Genomic DNA, 25,884 nt, shown 5'->3' on the forward strand with positions numbered 1-25,884 from the left:
GGGCACGGCACGTCGCCGTCCGTCACCGTCCGTCGTCCAGACAGAAACAAGAATAAGACGGGTAGACGGGGCGTAAAACAATTCCTCAATACACCTTGATACTGGTTACTATACATTCGATACTCTGCACATGGCTATAACTAGCTAGGTAGCTAAAGTTACTAACCGGGCCAACCTCTCTATCTACCTTTTTACCTACGTGCCGACCGAGGGGTACGTGTATACCATACACCATCCCTACAATATAATACGCGCTTTTGTTTTCACGACTGATCACTCCTTCATTCTCCCCCTCCCACCCATCTCACACAATCATACGTACGATCGAGGACAAGTATAAGCAGCATAGATGGCGGCATGGTGCCAGCCACCAGCGTCCAAAAGCCCAGGGCCCCAGTTCATCTTTTTTCCATGAACTAGTCCATGACTCCATACAATACCCATGCCCATGCCCATGCCCATGCCCATGACCCATGACCCCTACAATGCAATATACACACCCAGACTAACGAATCCTTCCCGATCCCGAAGCATATCGCAAGCTTCGTGCCGATATGGCTCGGGCCGAGTCTTACTGTACTTGTGCATACATGCCTAGGTACACGGTACATACATACTGCGTACTCCGTAAATGCAGGACTGAATAGCTAGTTAATCTTAGCTCCATCACTACATATAGTTACATTGCACTCCGTTTCTGACATTCCTTCCTCTCTTGCTCGCTCTGCGGCGGTAATACGGTGGTTTCCGCCTACACGCTCTGCAGAGGTAGCTATGTCCATACATATCGTATCATGAGTAAGGCCTCAGCCTCCCCACCCCCCAATATATGTTGGGTATATACCCAGCCAATAAATACCCAGTTGTTTCGTTTTCCCTTCTGCGCAGGTGAATAATGATACCTCGCCGTGTTTGCTGACATGGTGTCTATGCCGGGCCTGTACGGAGTACTCCGTAGATGTGAATGGTATTGTTTCTGTGTCTAGTGGCGTGTTTTATTGCACTACATATGCATTTGCCTGTTCAGGTGCCAGGTGGTCACCAAATGCCGCGCTTGTCGCCGCACAGTGCACGCCTTTCGCCAAGCTCGCAACTCAACATACCTAATTGCATGTAACTACTCCGTACAAGTAGTATGTCCCTCAACTAGGTGCAGATGCTCATCCAAGTATTGTGTTTGGGGCACATTCAAGAATACGCATCCTACATGCCGATTATGTGTGCTCCCCACCACTACATCCGTCACCATCCATCACTATCATCATCACTATCACCGTCGACATCAGGATTCACCACCACCACCACCACCACTCGGACTGAGCGACTCTTACGAACCACATCGATGGAGTTTCACACCCATATTAATCTGAAAGCAAATCTAGTTCTCACATTACCAACTCCGTACTGATCTGCCATACCTCGGCCAGTACTCATACCCAACCCTCGGCATGTTGACTTCGTCTTCACCGCCATCTCCAGATATCCCCCGACTTTTCTTTCTGTTCCAACCAATTGAGAATCCTTTTCCCAGACCACGCCCATATCCCACCCTTGTCCCATACATCTACACTTCTTCAGTTGCATACTCCTTACACACCATCTATAAAACTCTACTTCGTACATATGCACAGCGTAGACAGCGCATAATCCGATCGCTGTCTTCGAGCCTTTGTGGAGTAATAAACTCGCATTAGGACCACTAGTAATTGCCACATACAAGAAAACGACCATCCCACTCCCCACCTAACCATCCACGCACACATAGCTTGGCTTGCCTGCCTTTTCCACGCCCTTGCCCTGCCGTTTGACTCTGTGCTCCGTGCTCACAGAGTACATAACATGCGCGGAACCGTATCTGTATGCCCTTTGCATGATGCAGACCAACGTGGGGGTGTAGGGTCCCGAAAAGTAAGAAAAATTTGGAACCATTGCACTGCCTTACAGGTAATTGAGTTCAAGTATGCATGTGGTTACCGAAACGTACAGTACAGTTACAGCATCCATGCAGAGTGGTAAATGTAAGCCATACATGAACAGTCTACAGCTCCGACGTGCGTACATACACCACACCACACCACAGTGCTGTATAGCACAAGGCTGAGGCTGCAAAGCCAACCTGCATGCGTCAAGCGCAGGCAACAGACATAGGCGCACAGTACTGTGCTGTTCTGGTACTTCGCTATTGACGACTGAAGGTGTGACAAAACACTACGCATACTGCGTCCAGCAAGATCCGGCAAACCGGGACAGTGCTTGCTTGCGCCCTCCTCCGCTCGGAGGTCTCGTCGTGGTCGTCTCAAAGGTGCGGTGCGAGAGCGCGTCCGGCGCTTGTGATCAGGTCTCTTGTACCCAAAGATATGGAGGGGTCATATGACAGCATGTGTTGGTCTCTTGACAGCGACTTGCATGTACTGCAGCATATGTACGTGTATTGCATGCAAGGGGTAAGAAAGGCTGTGTGTTGGGAGTCTTTATGTATCGTGAACGAAGGTACGGAGTACCATCTCCCCGAACCTGTAAGACCGATAAGATCGCTCATCCTGATCGGTACAGAGTACAGATGTTTACGGTTTCTCTCCTCTCCGTTTGCTGGTTCCCTGATTTGTATTGTCATGATAGGAAACCCACTTCTTCGTATGCACGCCTGCTACACAGATGTACCCTCATACATTGTATGCACATTCATCAAAGTCGAATCTTTTCATGATTGTGAAAATTTCCACCACATGAGCCAACAGTATGCTGTGTACGGAATATAGCTACCGGTCATGTAAAACGAACAAGAACGATGGCGATTGCAAATCTTCATTCAATGAAGACTGCTGCGATTAGTCCCCTGTGGCCATCGGCGTATCTTGCAGCGCGTTCAAATGAGCTGCTTGAAAACAAAAAGCATCAAGGATCCTTGTCCGTACTTCTATCGGCTCGAGAACAAGAAGTCGAAACTTCTCTAGCTGCGCATTTCGACCGACCCTTGTGGAATTTAGCAAGCTACTTCGTTCATCATTGGCTCGGTGACGTCCTCCGGTCTAGTACTACCATGGTATTATCAGACGGGAGGGATACTAAAGGGCATTGGAAAACTCTCGATGTCGTAGACCGCTGGACAATGAGCAGTTCAGCAATTTGCCAAGACTTATCAAGACCCTGTGTTCTAAATGTCTTTAGTCATTGACCTGGTCATTATGTTCTCACTAAATCCGGTGTTTTTGCAGTGTGTTCAAAGATCAAAGACATTCCTTGGGTACATACGATTCTCTCCATGTCTACCAAGGTGCGATGACCATACCGTGTGGACGGGGAGGTTGGTGGGACCCAAGACAGATCCCCTCGACTATTTGATTGGTGTTATGTTACACAGTATGCTACCATAGTATTCCATGTCCACAAATTCTTGACTTATTGCCGTCGCGATGCCATGTCATGTTCTACATAATGTGTACACTATGCACATGAGAGGAAGTGGCTCGACGCACATGAGCCCTTGGTGCAACTGTGGCACCGTCCCAACCCGCAGAGGTGCAGATAATGGTGAGCCCGCCAATCTTACTGCCGGTAGCGAGCGAGCGCACGAACCAAAGTCGAACGTCACCCTGGACGGAATATGCATCACGCATTACACAGTGCGCGACTTAAAGCGGATGCGTTCAAGAGGGTACACCTTGTGGTTCGTGCATTGGGCTGAGAGACGGCACGGCGCGCGTAGGTAAGCTTGCGTGGGAAAATGCTGTGCTTGAGGCTATGATGAAGGGTAACGGACGGGCCGTTCATACTCGCCTTGAGCGGTGAGAGAGGTGGTGTAAGATACTATGTACTGATCGGTGTGACGAGTGATGATATATTTGAAGGATGCAGCGCGGATGCGGGCCCGAGGTTACAATGGCGTAATTGTGTGGGTGAGCTCTATTTGTGTAACTGCGTCGTAGCGAACCCCAACTCATCGTTGAAGAGCGCAATAGCCCAGTTGGGCCGCATAAAGCAAAGCCGCCTCGTGAGGATGATCTTGAGAGTCGACGGATATGATTGACGCACGGAAGTTCTGAGTGGCTCGATCCAGCCGCGTGGGGGGTGGTCGTCCCACACGGCCCACGCGGGTAGTTTCACGACACGTGCACGTGTCTGAGTATCAAGAGGTCGGCAGATGAGATTGGTCTGATCTACCCCGTACGGGCAGATGTACCGTACTTTGCACCAATGCGCTGTGTTTTGGCGGCGACCACCAAATTGATATTGAAATTATTATCGTCGGATTGTTCGCGCTCATCCACCCACGCCGAACCTAGCTCGAATGGTGTGCAGTTGGCGCAGAGCTGTTGGGGACAAACTGGTACTTGATCCTGTATCCGTGTGTGTATGTCTATGCGCCTGATAATCTTCATGAGATTGTAGCAGCGTATCAATCAACGTGAAATCACCGACTACGGCCTGGCCAGAAGAGAGAGTGTCCAATGCGTCGGTGTGGTCTATTTCCGGAGAAGATGGTAAAAGAGTGTCTTCTTCATCGAGCTCGATGCCAATGTCCGAGAGACTGTCGGTACGCCGAAAGACTCCTCGTTCTTCCGCATCAGCATCTTGTTCGCGCCTCCCGTCGCCTGGAGAGCCTCCGGATGTTCCTCCCTCCGTATGATGCCCAGCCCCTTCGGTACGGCCTGCACCAGTTGTGCCATCCGCAATTTTGGCCAATGTCTTCTTGAGCCCTCTTCTTTTAACATGGACCGACACCATGACCACTTGTAGTAATAGGATACAAATATCCAGACTAGCGAGCTTCCACTTACTTGTTGGACCTTTCTGGCCTATGAAGTCGATCATCAGACCACCATGCAGATAGCCACGGGTATCTTCCCCTGCTACCGGTGCAGCATGCATCATGTGTAAAGTGAAGGTCACCCCGAAGTGGACCAGTATGAGAGCCATATAAGGTTTATGCTCATCATGTTGTCGCGAAAGTTGAAGATCGGGAAGTGGGGTTAATACGGTCAATTGTATCGCACTTCGAACGAAAAACCAAAAGAATGAGCAGCTGTGTCTGTTAGTTAGACTATAAGCAGTGCATAGGGTGGATTTGTGAATCTTCACATACTCAAGGTGGTAGAGGGTGATGAACTCCAGGAAAACAAGCGTATCGAGTTCGCGAAGAAGTTGGTCTAGAAAGACAACCCTCTTCTTCTTTGCATCAGACCTCCTCTCCTTCGTCCTTCTCTCCTGCTCTCGGGTATCTCCAGGGTCAGCGATTGTATCGAGCTCCGGGCTCACGAGTGAGTTCGGAGCGTCGCCATGGCGTAGTCCGGCAGAAGAGGACTCTGCCTCATCGTTCATGGCGCAGTAGAAGTAGTATACCTACTCCAGTCCCTTGTGTCATGAGTCCTAGGCTATGATCTGCTGGTCGCTGTGATGCATAGGCTTTCCGCATCCGTGATTGAGGTTGCGCGGAGTAATCGGCGGCGGAAAAACAAGGATCGCCGAGCCCAAAAGTGGTGAGATAATCGATTGTCGCCTCCACCACCGCCTCCGCATTACAATCACCACATCAACAATAACAGCAGTCCTACAGGAAGTAAAGTTCACTATCACCCTACCTAGCTCAAGCAAGCTCCCGCGAAGCTATTTGGCTGCTCATTGATCAGAAAGTCTCATAATTGACCTTCCGCGACAAGCTCCGTCACCTCCGCAAGCATGTCGTCTCCAAACAGTGCTCCCCTCCCCTCGTCCTTTGACGAAAATGAGTATGTTTCGACAGTATCCCCTTGCAATTTCCTTAGCCATCACCTGAATCCGTTCTTTGTGGTCGTACGCTGATTGGACCAGGGACTTCTATAACGAAAACCGTCTCGACAAAATTTGGCGACGTCTTCGTGAAGAACCTCTCGTTCCCCTTGGTTGTGGTCTTACAGTATGGGCGATCGTTGGTGCAACACGCGCAATGCGCAAGGGTGATCACAAAATGACAAACTTATATTTCCGCCGCCGCCTTTACGCACAAGCTTTCACAATCGCCATGCTGGTGGCGGGTAATCTCTATTGGCAAAAAGACAGAGTCAAGCGAAAGGAATACGAGAAACAGGTGGAACAGAAGAAAGCATCCGAAAAGAGGGATAGGTGGTTGAAAGAATTGGAGATGCGCGATGAGGAGGAAAAGGCATGGAAGGAGAGAATGGCAAAGAAGGTGAGAGGCGAAAGCATCGACGATACCAAGGGCGTCACAGAGCTGGTAGCACAGAAGACCAAAGAATTAAAGAACCAGAATATCGGAGAAAAGTGATTCAATTTCTGGAGGATAATTGCGAGTCGCCGACAAGACTCTGGGGCAATATAAGCTCCGACTACCTGGCATGGCGGCACTCATACTATCCCTAGTCGCCCGACAGGGTGTCGCCGATGCAAGTTTAGCAGGATCTACTTCGTCTTCTTTCTCTGTGCATATTATTGAGTTGGTTCGATTTGTAAGAATATCTGTAAGGGCCCAAAAAAAAGGTTCACAGGGAAGGCGAATACCAAGTTTCTGTATATATACCTAGATATATGTATAATTATGTACTCCATACACTCTACTTCGAAGAAAACATATTGGAAACGAATTGGGGTCTCTTGTCAGCCATTCAGACGTATGTACACGGTCTAACGCCGGAAACTTAGAATACTGAAATATTCATGCCTAGGGACAGATAGTAAGGTTGTTCACAACAATTAATCAAAATTTGGACAGTACCATAGTTATTAGATATACACTGCTCAGAACCTGTTCTCATTCTATGTGCGCATCAAAAGGTGATTAGGTACATTATATTCAAAGTTATTGCGAAGTGTGTCTTCTTCTTTGCATGGTAAGAAATAAAGCTCAAAGGATGGTACGACAACAGTAAAACACACAAGCAAATCCTGGTTGAAAGTGATCTGACTCGACAGCAACTATCGGCATACACAGGTTGTGCACTTTGCTTGCTGATAAGTACGACATACTCTCAATTACGCAATCTGTATGTCTTTACAGTCCTGAATCAATTTGGTTGGGTGGGTTTTCGGCTGTGTAAGTGTCCCACAGGTCACACAATTCGAAAACATCTTGATCGAAGTCTTGCTTCTGTATGTCCTCTGGGCGTTCCAAGATATTCAAGAAAAGGCCCCCAGAGACGTGCCAAGCAAGATGGCAATGCAATGGCCACACACCGGGATTGTCCTGCGTGAACTGAATGATGATAAAGGAAGGGATTACACCTTCGGTCGTATTGCGAGCATTCTGAAGTTGATGCACGTCTCGTCGAACACTGTTCTCTGGATTTATGATAGTGCCGTCCCATTCACCAAATCCTTCGGCAAGCACGTGGAAGTCATGGCCCTGGTTCCGTAAGCATTTAACATAAAAAATAGTGGAAAGAGCGCAACTTACGTGTAGGTGCATGGGATGACCACCGACCAATCCGTGGTTGACCAAATGGAGACGCACAGTCTCGTTGGACCCAAAGTCCATCACATTCCATTCTGGCTTGTACTGCAAGTCACCATTCTTCGCTTGCAGTAAAATGGGGTCATTGTAATCCCCGCGGTACGAGCTGTTTGTCATTGAAGATTCGACAAACCAAATGAAATTTGTGCCATTGGATCTAAACTCAAAATCGATCTTTTCAATTGTGGAGGGATCCGCAACAGCAATTTTGCACAGAGGGGTGCCCTCTGTCAAAGGATCATTCTTGCAGGTGGAGAGCTGTTCGGCAGTGACATCGGTCTCGGTGGTGGGAATGGCGTTGGTATCGGCATCCTCATAATATACGGCGGCCAGTGCATTTGGTGAGACACCGTCATTGAGCGTACATCTTTGAGTTCCGAGCTGCGATCTCATCCAGTATGCTCCGTCTGACTCACCGGTAGCCTCAACGATTACATCAGTGCGTTGCCCAACGCTCAAAGTGACCACGTTGGTTGAATACGGGTTGACAGGAACAAAGTCCTGTGCTATGACTGTCAGGGAATGTCCGTCAATAGAGAACTTCTGAACGCCCTCAGCACCCGCATTTATTAGACGCAAGAGATGCTTCTTCCCCGATTGAAATTTGAACTTAGATACGCCCGCATTTGGTTCGCAAGGGAGAGTCGTGTTAGCACAAGGATAGTTCATCTTTCCATTGATCAAATTGTTATTTGAAGGTGGAAATCGACCGTTCATGGTCGCATTGACAAGCGTGAAGTAATCTGCGTGGAACCAATCCTCCAGGATTACTGGTCCTACATCGATGTCGTATTCTGCATGCTTGGGACCGTAGATAATCATAGGGCCGTGAGCACCGCCGGAGTATTGGGCGCTATAATGACCTTTGCGATGGTCAATCAACTGCATGTTCGCAAGGCTGGATCCTTGACTTACTATGATACCACGAAGTTCCGTACCGATCCGCGCGAAAAAGCATATCAAACGTTCCTCCGTTAGGGGTGATCGGGCATTGAGCGACCGCTGGCACACCATCGTACCAGGAAGTAGTGGTCTGAAATAAGCCATGAGCATGCAGGGCAGTGCCTTCGTCGGTTAAGTCGTTAGTAACCTTGAAGAGGATCCAGTCACCCCTAGTACTATATCAATATGCATTCTCATGAAGGAAAATTAATTGTACAAGTGGCTCACCAATTCGCTTCGACAATGGGACCTGGGTATTGACCATTGATAGTCAGTCCATTGCGAGTCACACCATCCGGAGCTATAGTCTGGTATGCCACATTCATTTCGTACGTGCGAGTAATGCCGGTATCTGGCATAGAAAGGCATGCGGACGGAGGGGTCTGAGTGCTGCTGGCGGTTGCTGTAACTGTGCTGACGCTGACGGTGATGTTGACCGAATTCGACACTGTTCCAGAAACAGTGGGATAGGGAGGGTGTGTTGCAGTCGGATAGGAAGATCCATTTGATGAGTTGTGCGGTAGACCACGGATGGGCAGACGTGGGCAGTTCAACTCGCCCCAGTACGAATTTCCGTTCTGACGCCCTTTCGGAAGCGAAGTGTCTAGCTTTCCGTGCCCTTTCGGGACCCATGCCGGTGCTTCATACATGTCCTTAGAGATACCTCCGTATTCGAAAGGCGGCGTTGGCATGGGTGGAGCGTAGCTCTCCCCGTGAGAGGGTTTCCCGGGCCATTCGTAGGGAAGGGGTATGTCGTCATAAGGGTTATAGTAAGGACCTCCATGCCCATGAGCATTTCCAGTTGGTTGTGCACTAACAGCTGTGGCATACTCATACAGGGTGACCGTGGTTGTTTGACAATAATTGGATTGGTTTGTTCCTTCAAAGTGGTGAATAGTCGACGACAGAGCCACCGATCCAGCGAGATAAGGAGTGTATTTTACCATTGTACAGATAACCTATTAAACGAATGACTGATATGTAATGACTGTAAGATTTAAGGAAGGACTGGAAGCGATTGAATAGACAAAACTGGCTCGAATTTTCGGCGTAGCAGGCACCTTGTATTATAGAGTCCAGTCGTTGAAGTAGGCGCTGTGGCCTCACCTGACAGGGGGACCAGAATCCATACCCATTCCATAAGGAAGCGCCTGGAGATATGCATCAAGGCTGACCAAGAAGCTACTGCAAGATTTTCAATTAGATCCTATCTCTAAAGGGAAATGGGGCGTCGTGGCGATCGACATCTTGAGGGAAACTCCAATTGCCTTTGGTGGAGGGGATTGATCACGCAGCACGTTCCATAACAAAACACGCCGCAGTGCAATTGAGAGAATCTCAGGGAGATGAAACGAAGCCACAATGGCATTTCACCTCCTGTTTGCTATCTCTTTGCACTTGCTTTTTCCACTGCCAGTTAAAGCCCCTTTACGACCTTCTGATACCGTGGCTCTGTCGTTCGAAAGTTTACAAATAGATCAACGAACTGACGATGCTGATAGATGGCAGTGTGTCTATCGCTTCAAGCTATGTTATGGTGTATAACCCCTTCAGCATCTTCAGAGGTTTCTGAAGATGCTGAAGGGGTCGGTGTCGCTTCAGGATATAATGAGTGGGCCAGGGGCCATTTCGCTGACCATGAACACTTTTCGGTATTTGATGCGGAGAGCCGAATGCTTTGATTGAAAACAAAACAAAAGTAACCATGCAAGTCTCTGCCACACGAATAGAATAAAAAGGGGCATGCTTCACCCAGTCGTCTAATGCCATGATCAAGCTCTTGTTGAATTTCACATTGTGGTGCTTTATGGTACCAAAAACAATGTCATCTCCACGGCATTCGGCGATGATAATCGCTTATTGCGAGATGATTCTCGCACAATTCATGTTATATCAACCAAACAAATTTGTATTTTTATTTGCATTACTCCGTACTCTTGCATTCATGGATGCAAATTTGTGGGGATTTCGATGCACAAAGGCTTACCTTGGCGGACGACAGCTGAATGTGACAGACGCCACCTTTGAGCCAGTCAACGAAGGACAAGCCAATCCCGATGCTGCGCTTATTGTATTCAATAGTAGTTAGTCATTTGTTAGATTTACACCTCCGACTGTATCACTGATTGGCTCCTCATAGACAATCATTTTGTAGTTGTCATCATCCAGATAGAAGGTCTTACCCACGACGTTGGTTGTGAGTTGTGACGTGCGGCTCGCCCCTTCACGAGTATTTGCATGTTTTGATGTACACCGTAAACTGTATCTCTACACAGTACTCCGTACTTAGAGTTCGAGTCCTCAATTTGCAAACTCGCTAATCCCTCAAAATCATCATGGGTTCGCTCAGTTCTAGTGGCACGACTCCGATCATAGCGATTACATTGCATCCCCTCACAATTACATTCCAACCCAAAATTCTCGACGCTGATACTGTCAGATTTGAAAAGACCAGCCAAGAGCGGATTTAATTCCAATGTCGTAAGACCTATTCGAAAAACTTGCTGATTGTAGATCATTCCAGATTTGGAGGGTAGGTTTTGTTTATGACGAACTCATTTTTCGAAGTCTTGCAGGTAATGGTGCTCTATACCAGAACAAAGACTGAAAACACATTTTTAGCCATTAAGGCTGCTAGCTTCCAGGAGTAAGCTCGTTCAGCTTTGTGATGTGATCAACCCCCTTGAATGCGACCGGGCTATGTCTTTACGTGAAGAAGATCTCTACTGTCAAGATATCTTTCAACATTCTCTGCCGTTTCTTCGTACCAAGTTCTGAGGGTGCCTTCTTCAACATAACCCATGTGTGGGGTAAGAAGCACTCTGCTCTTCGATGCCGCATCCCACTGCTCTGTCCTCCAGGGACTGTCGACAGGCAACGGCTCGATGTCAAATACATCTAAAGCAGCTCCTCGTATGCGCCCATTGCGTAGTGTGTCCAACAGGGCAGCTTCATCGATGAGAGGTCCTCGGGAGGTGTTGATCAGCAAAGCAGACTCCTTCATCCAACCCAACTCTTGCGTGCCTACGATTCCACGTGATCGAGCGCTCAACACATAATGCAGACTTATAACATCGGCGGTCCTGAACAGTTCCTCCTTACTCACTACCCTGATTGTTTTTTCGTCCCCAGCCGCAGTTCCGCCACCAGTTGCTTGTAGTCCAACTTCATCTGCCAATGCATCCGCTTTGTCTTGCGTTAGGTTTTCGCTCCATGCAACAACCCTCATACCCCACGCCAAAACCCCGACTCTCGCGGTTAATGCACCCAGTCTGCCCAGTCCGACAACTCCAAGTGTCTTTCCTTGAAGTCCAATGGCCAGCTCTGTCTGCCAACCCGCCCAACCGTTCTTGCCCTTCACAACGGCATCATCGGCAGCTATATTACGAGCAAGGCCAAGAATTAGAGCCCATGCATGCTGGGTAGTAGGATGACCGCCCCCTTTCTTGACATCAATCTCAACCCGAGCAGGTGGCCCACTGCCCTGTCCATCTGTTCTACCTTTGCCCGGCGCAGCTACAATCTTTATTCCAAGCTCTTTCGCTGTTGTCAGGTCAAACGACTCAAACTGTGTTCCAGTACCTAGAATCACTTTCAAGTTTGGTAATTGCCGCAATAATTCGCCGGGAAATGGTGTGCGCTCGCGCATTGTCGAGAGGAGCTCGAAAGGCTTGAGGCGCTCGACCACGGCTTTGCGGTCTGCATCTGTGGCAGAAGGATGGCTGTAGGGTGGAAGTGAGTCTTTGAAAGTCGTTATCGAGATTTTGGCTGGGCCGAGTGTTGAAAAGTGCGATGCACCAATGCCATGGTAGTCATCCAGGATCGCCAATTTTACGGGGTAACGCCCATCAGCCATGTTTGGGACGAAATGGGGAAACGGCAAAAGAAGGGATTTCTAGAGTTTGGGACGATATATATGTGTAGCGGAAGTTAATGTATAGAATACAATCGATATATTCTATCTTTTGAACCTGTGCAAGAGCCGTAATTCGTAACCGTGCAGCCGTGATTGCGAAATGTGGGGTTCGATGGCGTTCAGGGACTAGGAGATCATTGGCCCGCGCTTCGGCTCGCTATGTTGAAATGTTAGGTATATCCGGAATAGGCCTTTGCGGATAAGGTCGAGTGCTATCTCGTAGCCTGTAGGTACGACAAGACATCCAAACATACCCGTATTCTAGTATGTACCTGCCTGTTGCTCGTATGTACCTCCTAAATGCATATTACATGAAATAAGTGTAGTCACGTGATTTGTACATTCACAGACTTGAGAGGTAGTATGCATCCCACTGGCACGTAGTCAGAGAGAGCCAAAGAACCAAGAAGTCACTCGCTCAGAAACACAGATATAGAGCGCCTTATTTGCATGCTCAATACCGCACGAAATAGTGAATTTAAGAGATTCCGTTTGAGCAAGCATGGTTCTTGTTGCCTTTCACGCCATCTTAGTTGCAAAGAAAGGTTGCTATCGGCTAAGCCACCACCGACAGAAGGACGAGGGTAGTACAAGGCTACTTCGTAACGGGTCATATTAACATGTAGCATTCTTTCTATATAGATATGATGATGTCTCTTTTATGCATTGCATGTCAGGGCGCCGTTGGCCATGTAAGGGACTATGGCAACAGAGCTCTCCTTCGCCGCATTCCGCTACACGACAAATCCACATAACAGATATGCTTGTTCGAGAGGATTGCTGTGTTTCTCGCTCCACCACCAAATATTCACAGCGTGCCTGAAAATGAAGACCTTTCGAGACACAGCGGCTATCACTTCGTTCCTATTACAAGTTCATGGGTCTTTAGCTCGACGACCGAATGCATTCAAGCACGAAGCTTTCGACAACTTGGATGGCCGCGGCACCATAGCGAAAGTTGAATTCATCCAGGTCAATACTACTGATTCCACGAACCTCACGATACCCGTCCCACACCTATCCACCCCAACACCGATGTTCAATCCAGAAGTGATCACCCGGGTGTTTCCTTCTCCCGATGCACAGCCCGTGGATATAACTGCACAGAGCCAGGTCATGACATCGTATCTCCTTGACTACGTGTGGTGTGTCCCTGGACCGCTTGCCCTCGTCCCGACTGCTACCTTGCTCGGTCCGCCTTATCTCAATGAATCCACATTATATGAAACGAAGACCGCTGGGTCAGGTACCTGCGAGACCGTGTATGTGCCTACCGAGACCACTGTCTGTGCGACCACACTCACAGGGCTGGCGTCCAAGATCACAGTCACGGATTGCTCGCAGGAAATTACCTTCTCAAGCGAATGTGGATTCACCCTCGAGACTCCTACACCGACACTCCAAAATCTAACATCTCTAATTACGCCAGCGCCTACTGTTAAGCGCATGATGACTTACTGGATTGCACCATGGCAATCCCTCACACTGGGCGACACGCCGTCCGATGTTGACACAAAGATCTGCACGATATTGGATAATGATACTCTCGAGTGTATACGCTACCAGGAGGTATGGGAAGTGGTTGTTGTTACCACCACTACCACAGTGGAGTGGCCAGTGGAGGTGACGACAACGGTCACTGGGCCGGGGACTTTGATCATCGATACTTTACAAGCTCAGGTTACGGATACCATCGCATACATCGATCTGTCCACCATACTCCTATTGGAAACCGAGATCTCGATTGAGACCACCAGCAAGAGCAAAAAGCTGGTCACCAGGCCTGAGGACGAATTGACACCAACACCGACAGCAACTGTTTATTTGACAAAGCTTGTCAAGTACAAATCAACGTCGAGGTAGGTACAAAAGTCACATTGTACGCAAATGACTGGAACCACTAACGGTAGACATAGCCCAGCCGAAACAACGATTGTGCGTTTGACGTCCACTGCAACAGACTTTGTTGGAACGATAACCAGGACCCGGCCACGACCTCGACCAACACCAATCGAAGTTGAACCAGTGATTTTCATTTAGTGCATTGATTGCTTCATTCACGCATGGTTATCTTAGAGGAGTTTTCACATATGCAGCACACTGCTCTGAAAATATTGGCGCACGCGTATCGCGCTGGACCAACGTTAAGTTCCGTAGTGATAAGAGATATACGAATATTAAAATCTACCGAGCCATTTCTATTTCTAATGTATGCATTGATGCTGTGCCGGGGTATCAAAAAGATAATAATACATGATCGATCTCTCCGTAGTTCGTCAAAGTGTCTAATTCAGAAGGATTTCGAAGCCTTCTCTTCGAATGACGACTTCTTCGCTTTCAAAGGCGTATTTACGTCGTACTAGCTCGAATACAATGAGTCCTGCACTTGTGCTCGGCACTTGCCGTATGGTAGTCATGAAGAAATCGCGGTAGAGGTACTTTCTCCAACCGCCCTGCCGCTTCGCTATCTTCTTACATTGGCGAAACGTTTCTTCGTAAGCATGGTAGTAGCGATTAATGATCCGGGAAGGGCGTGACTCATAGTGGGCCTGATGATCGAGGGCTTCCAAACGCCGATAGTGCACAGTTTGGAGCTCAGTCAGAGGATGTTGAACAAGTTGTTGCATGATGGATGCAGACACGCCGGCAATCAATAGGAATGATGGCTCGAGGGCATAATGTGGCTTGATAACAGGACGCCCATCCCTTTCCTCGTGAGTAAAGCGTGCCGATTCTATCAGCGAATCTCTCGTCCTGCTCCCGTAGTATTTCGTTATGTACTCATAGTATGCCTGATTCTTGATTGTTTCAAAGGTGCTGAAGAACAAAGCGGCGCCCAAGGAGTCTTTCATCAGACTTAGAGTCCAGCCAGCGAATACGCCCCGTAAGCCTATAGATTGCAACTTATGTCCGGCGTATTGCCAAATCGTCTTGTATTTTCCATCGAGGATGTCGGCGGTTCGGAAGCGAACTTGTAAAGCGTCAAAAGGAGCGGCGAGAAGTGACTGAATACTTCCGGCTATGAAGCCTGCTGTGAGTGTCGTTGCCACGGGTGGCGGAGGGTATGTGCGCTTCGTGTGATGCGACGCTGGGATGTGCAGAGAGGAGAGTGACTGAAGATATGCTGTGTAAAGTACGGCGCCTATGAACGTGTTCGCCAGGAGCGGAGGGAGTACTTGGTTGGGAATGAAGCTCCAGCCTTCTGTCCGAACAGCATGAGCCAGCAAGGCAGGCGTCGTCATTCTCCATGACCATGACGCTTGGGCTTGTATATGCGGATTGATAGCGCGAGCATATCCTAGATAATCGATTCGACCCTTGAAGAAAGCCTTCATGGGTGCGCGGAAATAGAAGGCAACGGCTCGAGCCGTGATAGCACGCATTCCCGCAGCCTGCACTCCCGTCGATGCACTGCCTTTGTTCGATGGAGGAGAAGATTCGGTACCATCATGGCGGGAATGCGCTCCAGTCCGCACACTGGAGCTGGTTGTCATTTCATTTCCTTATCATACGAAGAGAAAGGGCGGGGTGGTCGCCTAGAGGCATCAAGGCATTTGGTCGGATGTTCGAAGATCTGAGTTGGCGTTTGGGATGGTAAGAGAAGAACAAGTAAAGCGAGGATGATTGCGCACGTTGCGCGTGGTCTGGTCAACCGCGACGGCGAGGGTGGTGGTCGGTCAGTTGGACAGGCTTTTCCGAATATTCGTGCTTGGGTGAGGTAATAGGTACATGCCTCTAGTTAGGCATGTAGTGGGATTTGTATGTATGCATGTACCTAGGTACCTGACCTAGGTGGAAGGTACATCTGTCACGTGCAATTTTGTCCCATATGTCATGTACACACAATGTACTATATACAGTCAACTAGAGCGCAGCGTGGACGTCTGGGCGCCCCAGCTGTACTAGTCCAATAATGGCCTAGCCATTTTATCCAGATAAGGACTAGCGTAACTATGTCGCGTCTTCTCCGCCGCTATGATTCTCCGACTAAAGAGCCTCTCGCGCGTCGACTTTCTTGCTCCATTCACGCCCACTCACTCACCTTCCACCATCTCCCCTCCCCATCTCGGCCACCGTCGAAACTCTTGAAGGTTCTTTAGCTGCAACTGCCTTCATCATGGCCGACGATATTGTGATCGACAAGCAGCTCTTTCATGACCGTTTAAGCGGCTTCATAACCAAGTGGAAGGCAGACAAGCGTTCAGGCGATCAGGTCTTTGGTGGCGCCGGGTCAATCGCCACTGTAGTGGGCAAAGCCAGTGATCCAGGCAGCTATTTGAAGCCAGCTGCATTCCAGGTATGCGAATTGACAGCTCCGCTGGGATGTCTCGAAGCTAATGTTTGATGCGAAAAATATAGCTTTGGCTCCTAGGATATGAATTCCCAGCGACGCTATTCATCATCACACCCGACCTTTGTCAAATTGTCACAACCAAGAAGAAAGGTTCGTTAGTCTACAGTCCATGTTGGGGAATGGAAACAATATGCTGATGGTGCGGATCGCAGCTTCATATCTTGAGCCTCTGAAGAGCGGCAAGGTTCCCGTGGAGATCTTGGTGCGAGGAAAAGACCCCGAGGAGAACAAGAAGCAATTTCAGAGCTGCTTGGCTACTCTAAAAAATGCCGGTGTAAGCCACGGTAATTTGATGATCAATGAAGGCATGTTTCTGACACTCTACAGAACAAGGTCGCGGTCCTTAAGAAGGACCATTCAACTGGAGCTTTCGCGGAAGAATGGAAAGCCGAGTTCCAAGCCGCAGACATCAAGGAGGAGGATCAGATTGACCTGGCACCCATCCTATCTAATGCTGCACTCGCAGTGAAGGACGAGAAAGAGCTCGTGAGTCTATACACCAATCCTCCTCATTGGTCTCTGGCACTAATCCTAATCAGCGAATCATGAGAGATGCCTCCAGAGCATCCAGCGCGCTCATGTCGAGATATTTTGTCGAGGAGATGTCCGAGATCCTCGACTCAGAGAAGAAAATAACCCACGCCGCCTTTGCCGACAAAGTAACGAACAAGATCGACGATGCGAAGTTCTTTCAGAAAGAGAAGGTCTCGAAAAACTTCGACAATTTACAGTTGGATTGGTGCCTACAGCCAACCGTCCAAAGTGGTGGTAATTACGACCTAAAGTTCAATTCTGAACCAGATACCAATAACCTCCATGCCGGCGTCATCGTTTCCGCACTCGGTCTTCGTTACCAGACGTACGGCTGTCTACTGGCGCGTACGTATATGGTTGGACCCAACAAGCAGCAAGAGGGTATCTACAGGCTACTTTTGAGCATCCACGAGGCTGCAATCAAGATGATCAAGGATGGTGTTGTGGCCAAGGACGTTTACAACAAGGCCCTGAACATTCTCAAGGCAAAGAAGCCCGAATTGGAGAAGAGTTTCCCCAAGAACATCGGTTATGGTATTGGGGTTGAAAACAAGGATGCCAATCTTATCCTCAGCGCGAAGAATAATCGAGTGCTTAAAGACGGCATGACTCTTGTCATCAGCACCACTTTGTCGGATCTGGAGAATCCCGACCCCCAAGATAAGAAGAGCAAGACTTACTCCATTGCCATTGTGGATACTGTGCGTGTTATGTCAACCGAATGCGCAGTTTTTACTAAAGATGCTTCTACGGATTTGGATGCTGTATCTTTCTTCTTCAACGATTCCGAGGAGGAGACAAAGCCCAAACCCAAGCGAGAACGACCTGCAATTGCTCAGACAAACATCACCAAAACCCGTACTCGCCAGGATCGAGCAAAGAACAATGATCAAGAGCGGGAAGAGCTTCGAAGGCAGCATCAAAAGGAACTGCATGGGAAGAAACAGCAAGCAGGTCTTGAACAATATGGCGAAGGAGCTAAGGCCCTCAACGGTACTGAAGAGAAGAAATTCAAGCGTTTCGAATCATACAAGCGCGACAACCAACTCCCAGCACGTGTCGCCAACCTTGAAATTGTGGTCGACAAGAAGAACTTAACCGTCATTCTCCCCATCATGGGACGTCCAGTGCCTTTTCATATACATACCATCAAGAACGCTTCTCATACCCCCGAAAACGATTTCACCTCTCTCCGCATCAACTTCCTCTCCCCTGGTCAGGGTGTTGGCCGAAAAGACGATCAACCTTTTGAGGACCCCAACGCACACTTCATTCGTAGCTTGACCTTCCGATCCCACGATATCGACCGTATCGAGAGTATCACTCGAGACATCACTGAACTCAAGAAGGATGTCGTTAGGCGTGAACAAGAGAAGAAGCAGATGGAGGATGTCGTTGAGCAGGACAAGCTCATCCCGATCAAATGTAAGTGTTCATTCAATATATTACAAGACTTGGCTGATCAATGTAGCACGAAAACCCCATGTCTTGGATCTCATCTTTATGCGACCCGCTCTTGATGGAAAGCGTATCCCCGGAGGCGTCGAAATCCATCAGAATGGTCTGCGCTACATACATGGCGCAGGTGGAACAAAAGTCGACATTCTCTTCAGCAATGTAAAACACCTTTTTTTCCAGCCTTCACAACACGAACTCATCGTCATCATCCATGTTCACCTCAAGAATCCCATCATGATTGGTAAGAAAAAGGCTAAAGACGTGCAATTCGTCCGGGAGGCCACGGAAATGCAATTCGACGAGACAGGCAACCGGAAGCGTCGTCATAAGTTTGGAGATGAAGAAGAGTTTGAACAGGAACAGGAGGAGCGCCGACGCAGGGCAGCACTGGACAAAGAATTCAAGAATTTCGCCGAAAAGATCGCTGATGCTGCGCGAAACGATAACGTAGCGGTCGATATTCCGTTCCGGGAACTTGGATTCAACGGCGTGCCTTCTCGTTCGTCTGTCCTGATCTGTCCTACGACGGATTGTTTGGTGCAGCTTACTGAGCCTCCGTTCACCTGCATTACTCTGTCCGAGGTGGAAATTGTTCATCTCGAACGCGTGCAATTTGGTCTGCGCAACTTCGATATGGTGGTTGTGTTCAAGGACTTCAACCGTGCACCTTTCCACATCAACACCATTCCTGTTGAGTCATTGGAGTCCGTCAAGGATTGGCTGGACAGCGTTGACATTCCTTTCTCCGAAGGCCCCCTTAATCTCAATTGGACAACAATCATGAAGACTGTTACCGCGGACCCTCATCAGTTCTTTGCAGATGGTGGTTGGTCTTTCCTCTCAACTGATTCTGATGATGAAGATGGCGAGGAAGAGGAAGAAGAATCCGCTTTTGAAGTCAGCGAGTCTGAACTTGCACAGTCTGACGAATCGTCCGAAGAGGATAGTGAATTCGATGAGAACGCATCTGATGAAATGAGCGACGAGGGTTCCGATGCATCACTTTCTGAGGAAGGCGAGGATTGGGATGAATTGGAGAAGAAGGCCGCCAGGAAGGACCGAGAAACCAATCTTGACGAGGACGAAGATGATCGCAAGAAATCTAAGGGTGGCAGTAAGCGCAAGCGCTGAACGGTCTAGAATATTAAGGGAAACGGCAATCGGCTAATAGGTTATCATGGAGTTTTGCAGGTGTTACCGTTCATGCCTTTATCACTACCCGTGGGGCTTCTTCTGTATAGGTGAAAATGCCTATTTACCATAATGGATGGAGTCTTTCAAATTTGGAGACGTACTTTCCTGGGATGCTTTTCAATCACTTTTGTACAATTGAAGTTTTTCATCGCTGCTCATGGGATTCAGACTTTGCTCAGGCGCTTCGCGCTTAGCTATTGAATTTCCACTTGCCCGATTTCGTCTTTCTGTGATCGTCAAGTTGAGTAAGGATATAACGTTTCCGTGGGCCTCTTGCGGAGGATCAGCGCCTTTTACATCTTTACTTCGCATGATGGCTACACAAAGAGTAAATTGGACATTGAGCTGACAAGACAACTCACAAGAAATGGAAGAAAATAGTCTTATCGCAACACAGGCTACTACAGTACATAGTAAGCAAGCAGGAGTGGTGCTAGACGAGATGGGTATCGCATGGATGTGCGACAGGGTCGGTATTATCCTTCCTGGTTGTTGGTGTAGAAGATACCATATGTGGAGCCCAAGTGTCTAGACCATAATCCTGGGAAAGAGGTTCCCAGGTTGTCGTAGAACGATTGTTTCGCTTCACAGTCCCTTGGGGCATCCTTCAAAGGTTGCCGCCTAGATCGTAATGACTTAGAGCACTCGGTCTGTGACTGATACGAATGTGAGGACCGGCAGCTTTGACTGACCGCTTGCGCACAAGGTGGTGGCAAGCAGTTGCCACTACGAGGAGTTGATTTCAAACAACTTCATATGTTGCACTCACAGACAGAACAAGAAAGATATGGCCGTCTCGGATCGCTCTCGGTTGCAAGGTCCATAGGTTCAGGCTCGCCACGCAGCCGAGGAATCAAGCTTTTATGGTTGTGTATGGGAACTAGGTGGTCTGCTTGGATATGGTCTGGGCACTAAGAGACATAGATTGCATACGGTTGTCTGGACTTTTCTGCACTCCCCTTTGAGTGAGTCTGCGGGGATGGAGTGTAGCACTTCAGCCCACGCGAGACCAGAATGACTTATCACAAAGAAGTTAAGGAAAGCCTCAGCAGCATGAATTGAGCTAGTGGATAAAGTATCACAAACCGAGCGGATAGAACAGTTATGCGAGCGTTCGTCCCTATGTACTGGCCAGAAAGGACAGTGAAAAGGTGTATCGCACAGCGAAACGTAGCCGATCTGAATCTACTACGAACAAGAGTGTCTGCCCATTCATTCACTTCGTTGACAATACCGGAATCTGACCTAGTGTATTACCTTTTTGAAAGATCGATTAAGGTTGCTAGTCATCGGAAACCGCTCCACACGGATTACGATATCTGTCCTGTGCCCACCACCATAACATCGGGTGATGGCTGGCTGGAAAATCCTGATACCAATAGACTTGCGTAGAACAATGCAAGTGTATTCCCCACAAATTAATATGCGTTTGTTTCGTATATGTCGTCGAAATCTTCCAGCCAATTTACCCGGGTTTCTCGGTTTCCATACATCCTTGCCTTCTCCAGGGATATTATTGGTCACTCCAGAAGTGTTCTCCGAGCTTTGCAGACGATAGACAAAGGGAACTTTCCTACGCTGCTAATTTGCAGTTTGGAATCTGCCACGAGGGCGGGAAACCGGACCTTGGGACGTGCTGTCAATAAATAGGACTGCAAGGGGTATAGGAGCTAGTGCGCAAGGGCCGGAAATGATTTGATAGACAAACTTATTTCCTTCATAAGAAAGGGCGTCCCCATCCTGATCTTTTGGGAATCGCAACGTACATACTGCCAATTGGAACTTGCCTCTACGACAATATTAGAATTCCCGAAATTGTTAACTTCCGAAAGGATCGTGCTACACGTGCTATCGACAAGATGAGACTCATGGCAATTGTTGCAGTCGCGATGGCATCCGCCGTGCTGGCTTCACCGGCAGCGGTAAGTCGAGGGAGGTTGATCGGATGTGCATGTTTTTACTGACAGAACGTGGACAGTTCAGCCTCAAACGTTCATTTGTGAATGTCCTCGATAGCGACGGCATCAGCGAAATCCAAAGCCCTTGTATTGAATGCAAGTGTGATGGTGGCTTTGGTGGGAAATGTCCATGTGTGAGTTGACGGGAAATGATATTGACGTATGTTCATACTGACATAGGTAAAGATTCCAAATGGCTGCTGTTGTATAACATAGAGTAGAAGGCGAAACGAAACAACGAAGTATAACGAACCGCGGGGATGTCGCATTGCTTTACTTGAAACATGTACATCCGATTCTGAGTAGTACGATTTGCGGCGTTTATTTGGTTGTTTCAATAATTGTGACAAGCAAAGGTCAAAATAACGACAAATTCCCGTGTAACATAGCTTGCCTGGCGGCTTTTCAAAAATCTTAAGTAAATCTTCTAAGCTGCCCAGCTGTACGGCTTTCTGACATGATCTTCCTATGATTGAGGTGCACAAGCGCGATGTTCCCTCTGTTCAGCCAACTCTTCAGGCCGGACCCACTTTCTGAAAAGAATGGTCAAGACACCCCCAATAGCAACCTGAAAGGCTTGATAGAGTATAACGGGGATCTGCAGCTTACTCTGCTCTACTACACTGACATTCAGATACATGACCGAAGTCAGAGGAACGACCAGAGCTACAGCTTTAGCTGGAGTACAGTAACAACAAGCTATGACGTCCTTCTTTGGAAGCCAGACGATAGATGCAACGAAGCAGATCCCGAGCCACAGAAAATAGAAGGAGATCGATAGAAATACAAGGAAAACCACATTGGATGGCTTGAGACCAGCAAAGGCGCCGCTGCCGAAAGCTTGATCGAATGTCTGCCAAAGCAAAAGTAGTAGAGATATTGAAGACAGTTTCGCCATCTTCCAACTGAAGAACACAAGGTCACACTCTTTGGGATAAAAGTATCTCACAACTTGTCCCACAAACATCGGCATGAACAGAGATAATCCAAGTTGCTTGAAGACACGTCGGTACAGTTCTCCATAGTTGTCCCCATTGACCAAAACTTTGGTGTACCAAGCTCCACTGGAAAGATACATTTGAAGAATGATGGGGGTAAGAAATGGACAGAGGAACTGCCCTAGAACTGATTGGACAACAGTCAGAGCGGTATTTCCGTGTGCCTGTCTGGTCATGACAACATTAGAGGACATTGTGGTTGGTGCCGAACCGACAAAAAGAAGCCCAACAAGCAGCCAAGGATCCATGAAATTGGGGTTGGTTGCGCACAGGCTGACGATGGCGAATGTTGCAGCAGACGTGACAAGGTAGCATTGCAATTGGACGAAGGCATGAACTTTCCAACGGAAGTAGTTTTCTATCAAGATCTTCGTGGGCAGTGTACAGCCATTGATGAAGAAGATTATAGAGACCGATAGATATGTGATGACGGTTCGTTTTATTCGTTGCTGTGCGGCAGGGACTTGGACTTGCGATGAAACCAGGATCAAAATGGCGAAAACAATAAGAAACCATTGATCTTGAACAAACCACTTGAGTAGTTGAACGAGACTTTGTGATCGGGTAGATCGAGTTTTGCCCTGGTTCTGTGGCGAGTGTTCTTTTCTGAAGTTTGACTGAGGTTTATCAAACCCGGTGACATCTGGCTTGGTCTGATCTTCGTTGGTTAATCCAGCATCATTGCGATTGTGTTGAATTGAATTGTCACTATTATGAACCCAGTCCTCTCCACGCTTGGTAGGCGAGACGTTTGCAGGTGACGTCACAGGCTTGCTGTTCATATCGCCGCTTCGCCGGTCGGTTTCGTTGCGTTGTGGCATTATGTATAGGCAGATGCTCGACTTGAGTTATGAACGACGCTCATAGCAATGGCATCAGCATCAATTATGTGGAGGCTAGGCGCGGGCGCGTACGAGGGACGGAACTCGTACCTAGGTATGTAAAATGATGTGAAGTCATAGACTTGATGGCTTTTTGAATCAGGTACGGAGTACCTAGGCAATTAATAGGTCAGGTCAATTTCTCTTAGAGGTTTCGAGGCTAAGCCTAATTTGCCTCACGAGGCCGGAAATCAGAGGCATGCGTCCACGTGAGGACTGTGTCGATCACCTTTCCGTTCGGATGGCGGAGGATCGTCCGGAAAAAGGAAGAGATATCTAAGAGAGGAAGGAGATGAAGAACAAGTCGCCTTGACAGGTGGGATCATACTGTAGAACATCCGTGGCCCTTCCATTGCTATTGGTGATCCCATTACCCTTGTAGCCGGAGGAGTTGGAGAGTGGAGGGGAAGTATCTACATACAATGCGGCATCTCCAGGTACCTACGGGTACCCGTGCCAGCTACCCAGGCCAGGTTACAGGTACCGGTACCGGTACCTAGCTGGAGGTCTGAAGTAACTAGTTCCAACTTCCAAATCAGGCCTTGCTGACTCATCACCCACGACGATCACCTACTACCTAGTTAATTACCTAATTAACTAGCTGGTTGGGTGGGTAGTTGGATCATTACAGACTGACAAAATCACTACAATATTACTCTTAAGCCTTAACCCTCGCCCGCAGTCGAGAGAATCCACACTACTTCCTCTTATCGACTCTCTAACCGGATCGAACTTTGTATCGATCAATACGCTTTTCAAGCCGAGTCCGACCCTTGAACCCTATCTGACAGTATACATTCTATCAAAATCACACCCCTCCATTCAATGAGTGAGCGATGGCGGGTCAATTAGACAAGCAACATATCTTCGACAAATATGTCCTTCCAGAACTTGCCAAGTACGCATACCCGGATTCACGGTTTGGTCATGATTACCGCAGCTTTGTGCCGGACTTCCGCGATTCTTCGTTAGCCATTGACCATGTGGTCAAGTTGCCGCAGTACCAATCGGCGAAAACCATCCTTATAACCCCAGACAACAGTCTCGAAAAACTCCGTTTCCGTGCACTACAAGACGGAAAACAGATCGTAGTAGCCACATATGGCCTACGCAGAGGCTTCGTATTGCTGAATCCTAGGAAAATAACCGAAGACAATTTCGAGGCCGCTAGCTGGCTGGACGGTATGGAAAAGCCAGGAATCGGGCGCCTTCTTAGTCTCGTCCAGATCCAAGAGGAAGGAATCCTGATAGACCTGTTTATCACAGGTGCTTCGGCTATTGGAGACGATGGCATAATAATGCGCCAAAGCCCGCATAATGTCGATATCCAGTGGTTGATCGCACGGGAACGCGGATTCATTAGTCCCAAGGCGCAGGCTGTCTGTGTCGTTCATGCTTGTCAAGTGATCCACAAGAATGCTATAAAGACCGACTTCGCTGCTGAGAGCATCGTTCAGTATGATTTCATCGTTACTCCGCAGAAGGTTCTAGACTTCCCGGATGCTCCAAAGTTCGACAAAGAGGCTAGCGAAAAGAGAATCGATTCTCTAAACTCTGATGCGCTTCATGGGATACCGCCGTTACAAGAGCTTGCGGGCATCAGAGCAATGGAAAAAATCATGCGGAAATCAGGGTTCGGACTGAAGGAAGAATCACAGGTGTCTTCCCCGTCCGCAGAAGAGCGAATGGCCATAGACATGGTCGAACGGCTAATGAGGGGTTATAAGGCTTGAAGGTTGCACTGGAGACCGGTAGAAAGATTCATTTCACAAGCAAGGAAGGTTTCGACCTGCCACCTTGAACAAGGAAGCAATCGTTTCGACCTCATCAAGGCTATCACTTGGCATTGGCTATGGAATCTTTCAAGAGAGTCTTTTTTTTCCTACCAGCCTACGGTGGACGGGAGCACAGGAAAGTGCCAGACAATGCATCTCGCCATCGACGTACTAACATTCTGGAATTAACCATTTTGTTCATCGCTCGTATGTCCCGGATTGCAACATCGCGAACTTAGGCACATCAAGCCTTTACACTGCTCTAGCTCCCAAGCAATCTCTATCGTTTACTTTCCAGGCCACGATAATCATACGAAATTTGGTCTGGCAGATCTTCCAAACTATTACAATAATCAATCATGAGGTTTAATTGTGATCGCCGTTGGTAGGATGATGCGTGCAGTCTCGGAAACCCCCACGTTCGTTTACA

At 48.3% G+C, this 25,884-nt stretch overlaps 10 protein-coding genes across 10 annotated transcripts; 4 read left to right on the forward strand and 6 right to left on the reverse strand.

The window, feature by feature from the left end:
* Window positions 1-4,260: 4,260 nt before the first annotated feature.
* Window positions 4,261-5,319, reverse strand: BU24DRAFT_358974 (DUF1746-domain-containing protein; the record flags this gene model as incomplete). The annotated part of the gene is made up of 2 exons (XM_033524016.1): window positions 4,261-5,023; window positions 5,084-5,319. The coding sequence occupies 2 exons, from the start codon at window positions 5,317-5,319 to the stop codon at window positions 4,261-4,263; spliced, it is 999 nt and encodes a 332-aa protein (XP_033377633.1).
* Window positions 5,320-5,635: 316 nt separating this feature from the next.
* Window positions 5,636-6,425, forward strand: BU24DRAFT_428838 (altered inheritance of mitochondria protein 31, mitochondrial). The gene is made up of 2 exons (XM_033529575.1): window positions 5,636-5,726; window positions 5,809-6,425. Exons 1-2 carry the CDS (start codon window positions 5,677-5,679, stop codon window positions 6,260-6,262), a joined length of 504 nt encoding a protein of 167 aa, XP_033377634.1. The 5' UTR covers window positions 5,636-5,676; the 3' UTR covers window positions 6,263-6,425.
* Window positions 6,426-6,985: 560 nt separating this feature from the next.
* On the reverse strand, window positions 6,986-9,078 carry BU24DRAFT_437428 (multicopper oxidase; the record flags this gene model as incomplete). The annotated part of the gene is made up of 4 exons (XM_033530207.1): window positions 6,986-7,336; window positions 7,388-8,307; window positions 8,360-8,556; window positions 8,615-9,078. 4 exons carry the CDS (start codon window positions 9,076-9,078, stop codon window positions 6,986-6,988), a joined length of 1,932 nt encoding a protein of 643 aa, XP_033377635.1.
* A 1,632-nt stretch (window positions 9,079-10,710) lies between these two features.
* BU24DRAFT_428840 (glycerate dehydrogenase) lies at window positions 10,711-12,347 on the reverse strand. The gene has a single exon (XM_033529576.1). It carries the CDS (start codon window positions 12,240-12,242, stop codon window positions 11,085-11,087), a length of 1,158 nt encoding a protein of 385 aa, XP_033377636.1. The 5' UTR covers window positions 12,243-12,347; the 3' UTR covers window positions 10,711-11,084.
* A 990-nt stretch (window positions 12,348-13,337) lies between these two features.
* Window positions 13,338-14,342, forward strand: BU24DRAFT_358997 (uncharacterized protein; the record flags this gene model as incomplete). Its single annotated transcript, XM_033524019.1, has 2 exons — window positions 13,338-14,138; window positions 14,175-14,342. The coding sequence occupies 2 exons, from the start codon at window positions 13,338-13,340 to the stop codon at window positions 14,340-14,342; spliced, it is 969 nt and encodes a 322-aa protein (XP_033377637.1).
* A 91-nt stretch (window positions 14,343-14,433) lies between these two features.
* Window positions 14,434-16,105, reverse strand: BU24DRAFT_402088 (mitochondrial carrier). The gene has a single exon (XM_033525512.1). It carries the CDS (start codon window positions 15,794-15,796, stop codon window positions 14,588-14,590), a length of 1,209 nt encoding a protein of 402 aa, XP_033377638.1. The 5' UTR covers window positions 15,797-16,105; the 3' UTR covers window positions 14,434-14,587.
* A 207-nt stretch (window positions 16,106-16,312) lies between these two features.
* On the forward strand, window positions 16,313-20,239 carry BU24DRAFT_402089 (FACT complex subunit spt16). Its single transcript, XM_033525513.1, has 6 exons — window positions 16,313-16,599; window positions 16,662-16,746; window positions 16,809-16,930; window positions 16,984-17,142; window positions 17,196-18,615; window positions 18,662-20,239. The coding sequence occupies exons 1-6, from the start codon at window positions 16,420-16,422 to the stop codon at window positions 19,777-19,779; spliced, it is 3,084 nt and encodes a 1,027-aa protein (XP_033377639.1). The 5' UTR covers window positions 16,313-16,419; the 3' UTR covers window positions 19,780-20,239.
* A 1,532-nt stretch (window positions 20,240-21,771) lies between these two features.
* Window positions 21,772-22,167, reverse strand: BU24DRAFT_86868 (uncharacterized protein). The gene has a single exon (XM_033534728.1). The coding sequence runs from the start codon at window positions 22,067-22,069 to the stop codon at window positions 21,836-21,838; it is 234 nt and encodes a 77-aa protein (XP_033377640.1). The 5' UTR covers window positions 22,070-22,167; the 3' UTR covers window positions 21,772-21,835.
* Window positions 22,096-23,619, reverse strand: BU24DRAFT_445166 (uncharacterized protein; the record flags this gene model as incomplete). The annotated part of the gene is made up of 2 exons (XM_033530680.1): window positions 22,096-23,385; window positions 23,440-23,619. The coding sequence occupies 2 exons, from the start codon at window positions 23,617-23,619 to the stop codon at window positions 22,267-22,269; spliced, it is 1,299 nt and encodes a 432-aa protein (XP_033377641.1). The 3' UTR covers window positions 22,096-22,266.
* Window positions 23,620-24,067: 448 nt separating this feature from the next.
* Window positions 24,068-25,616, forward strand: BU24DRAFT_86859 (uncharacterized protein). The gene has a single exon (XM_033534727.1). It carries the CDS (start codon window positions 24,516-24,518, stop codon window positions 25,410-25,412), a length of 897 nt encoding a protein of 298 aa, XP_033377642.1. The 5' UTR covers window positions 24,068-24,515; the 3' UTR covers window positions 25,413-25,616.
* The last annotated feature ends 268 nt before the right edge of the window (window positions 25,617-25,884 follow it).

Source organism: Aaosphaeria arxii (assembly GCF_010015735.1).
Source record: "Aaosphaeria arxii CBS 175.79 unplaced genomic scaffold BU24scaffold_14, whole genome shotgun sequence".
Taxonomy (NCBI): domain Eukaryota; kingdom Fungi; phylum Ascomycota; class Dothideomycetes; order Pleosporales; genus Aaosphaeria; species Aaosphaeria arxii.

Bases quoted from the DNA above. Each gene is read 5' to 3' on its own strand.
- BU24DRAFT_428838 (XM_033529575.1), top strand. From the start codon at position 5,677: ATGTCGTCTCCAAACAGTGCTCCCCTCCCCTCGTCCTTTGACGAAAAT. The intron at 5,727-5,808 runs GTATGTTTCGAC...TGATTGGACCAG, and splicing joins TCGTCCTTTGACGAAAATGA to GGACTTCTATAACGAAAACC.
- BU24DRAFT_86859 (XM_033534727.1), top strand. From the start codon at position 24,516: ATGGCGGGTCAATTAGACAAGCAACATATCTTCGACAAATATGTCCTT.
- BU24DRAFT_428840 (XM_033529576.1), bottom strand. From the start codon at position 12,242: ATGGCTGATGGGCGTTACCCCGTAAAATTGGCGATCCTGGATGACTAC.
- BU24DRAFT_402089 (XM_033525513.1), top strand. From the start codon at position 16,420: ATGGCCGACGATATTGTGATCGACAAGCAGCTCTTTCATGACCGTTTA. The intron at 17,143-17,195 runs GTGAGTCTATAC...AATCCTAATCAG, and splicing joins TGAAGGACGAGAAAGAGCTC to CGAATCATGAGAGATGCCTC. The intron at 18,616-18,661 runs GTAAGTGTTCAT...TGATCAATGTAG, and splicing joins CAAGCTCATCCCGATCAAAT to CACGAAAACCCCATGTCTTG.
- BU24DRAFT_86868 (XM_033534728.1), bottom strand. From the start codon at position 22,069: ATGCGACATCCCCGCGGTTCGTTATACTTCGTTGTTTCGTTTCGCCTT.
- BU24DRAFT_402088 (XM_033525512.1), bottom strand. From the start codon at position 15,796: ATGACAACCAGCTCCAGTGTGCGGACTGGAGCGCATTCCCGCCATGAT.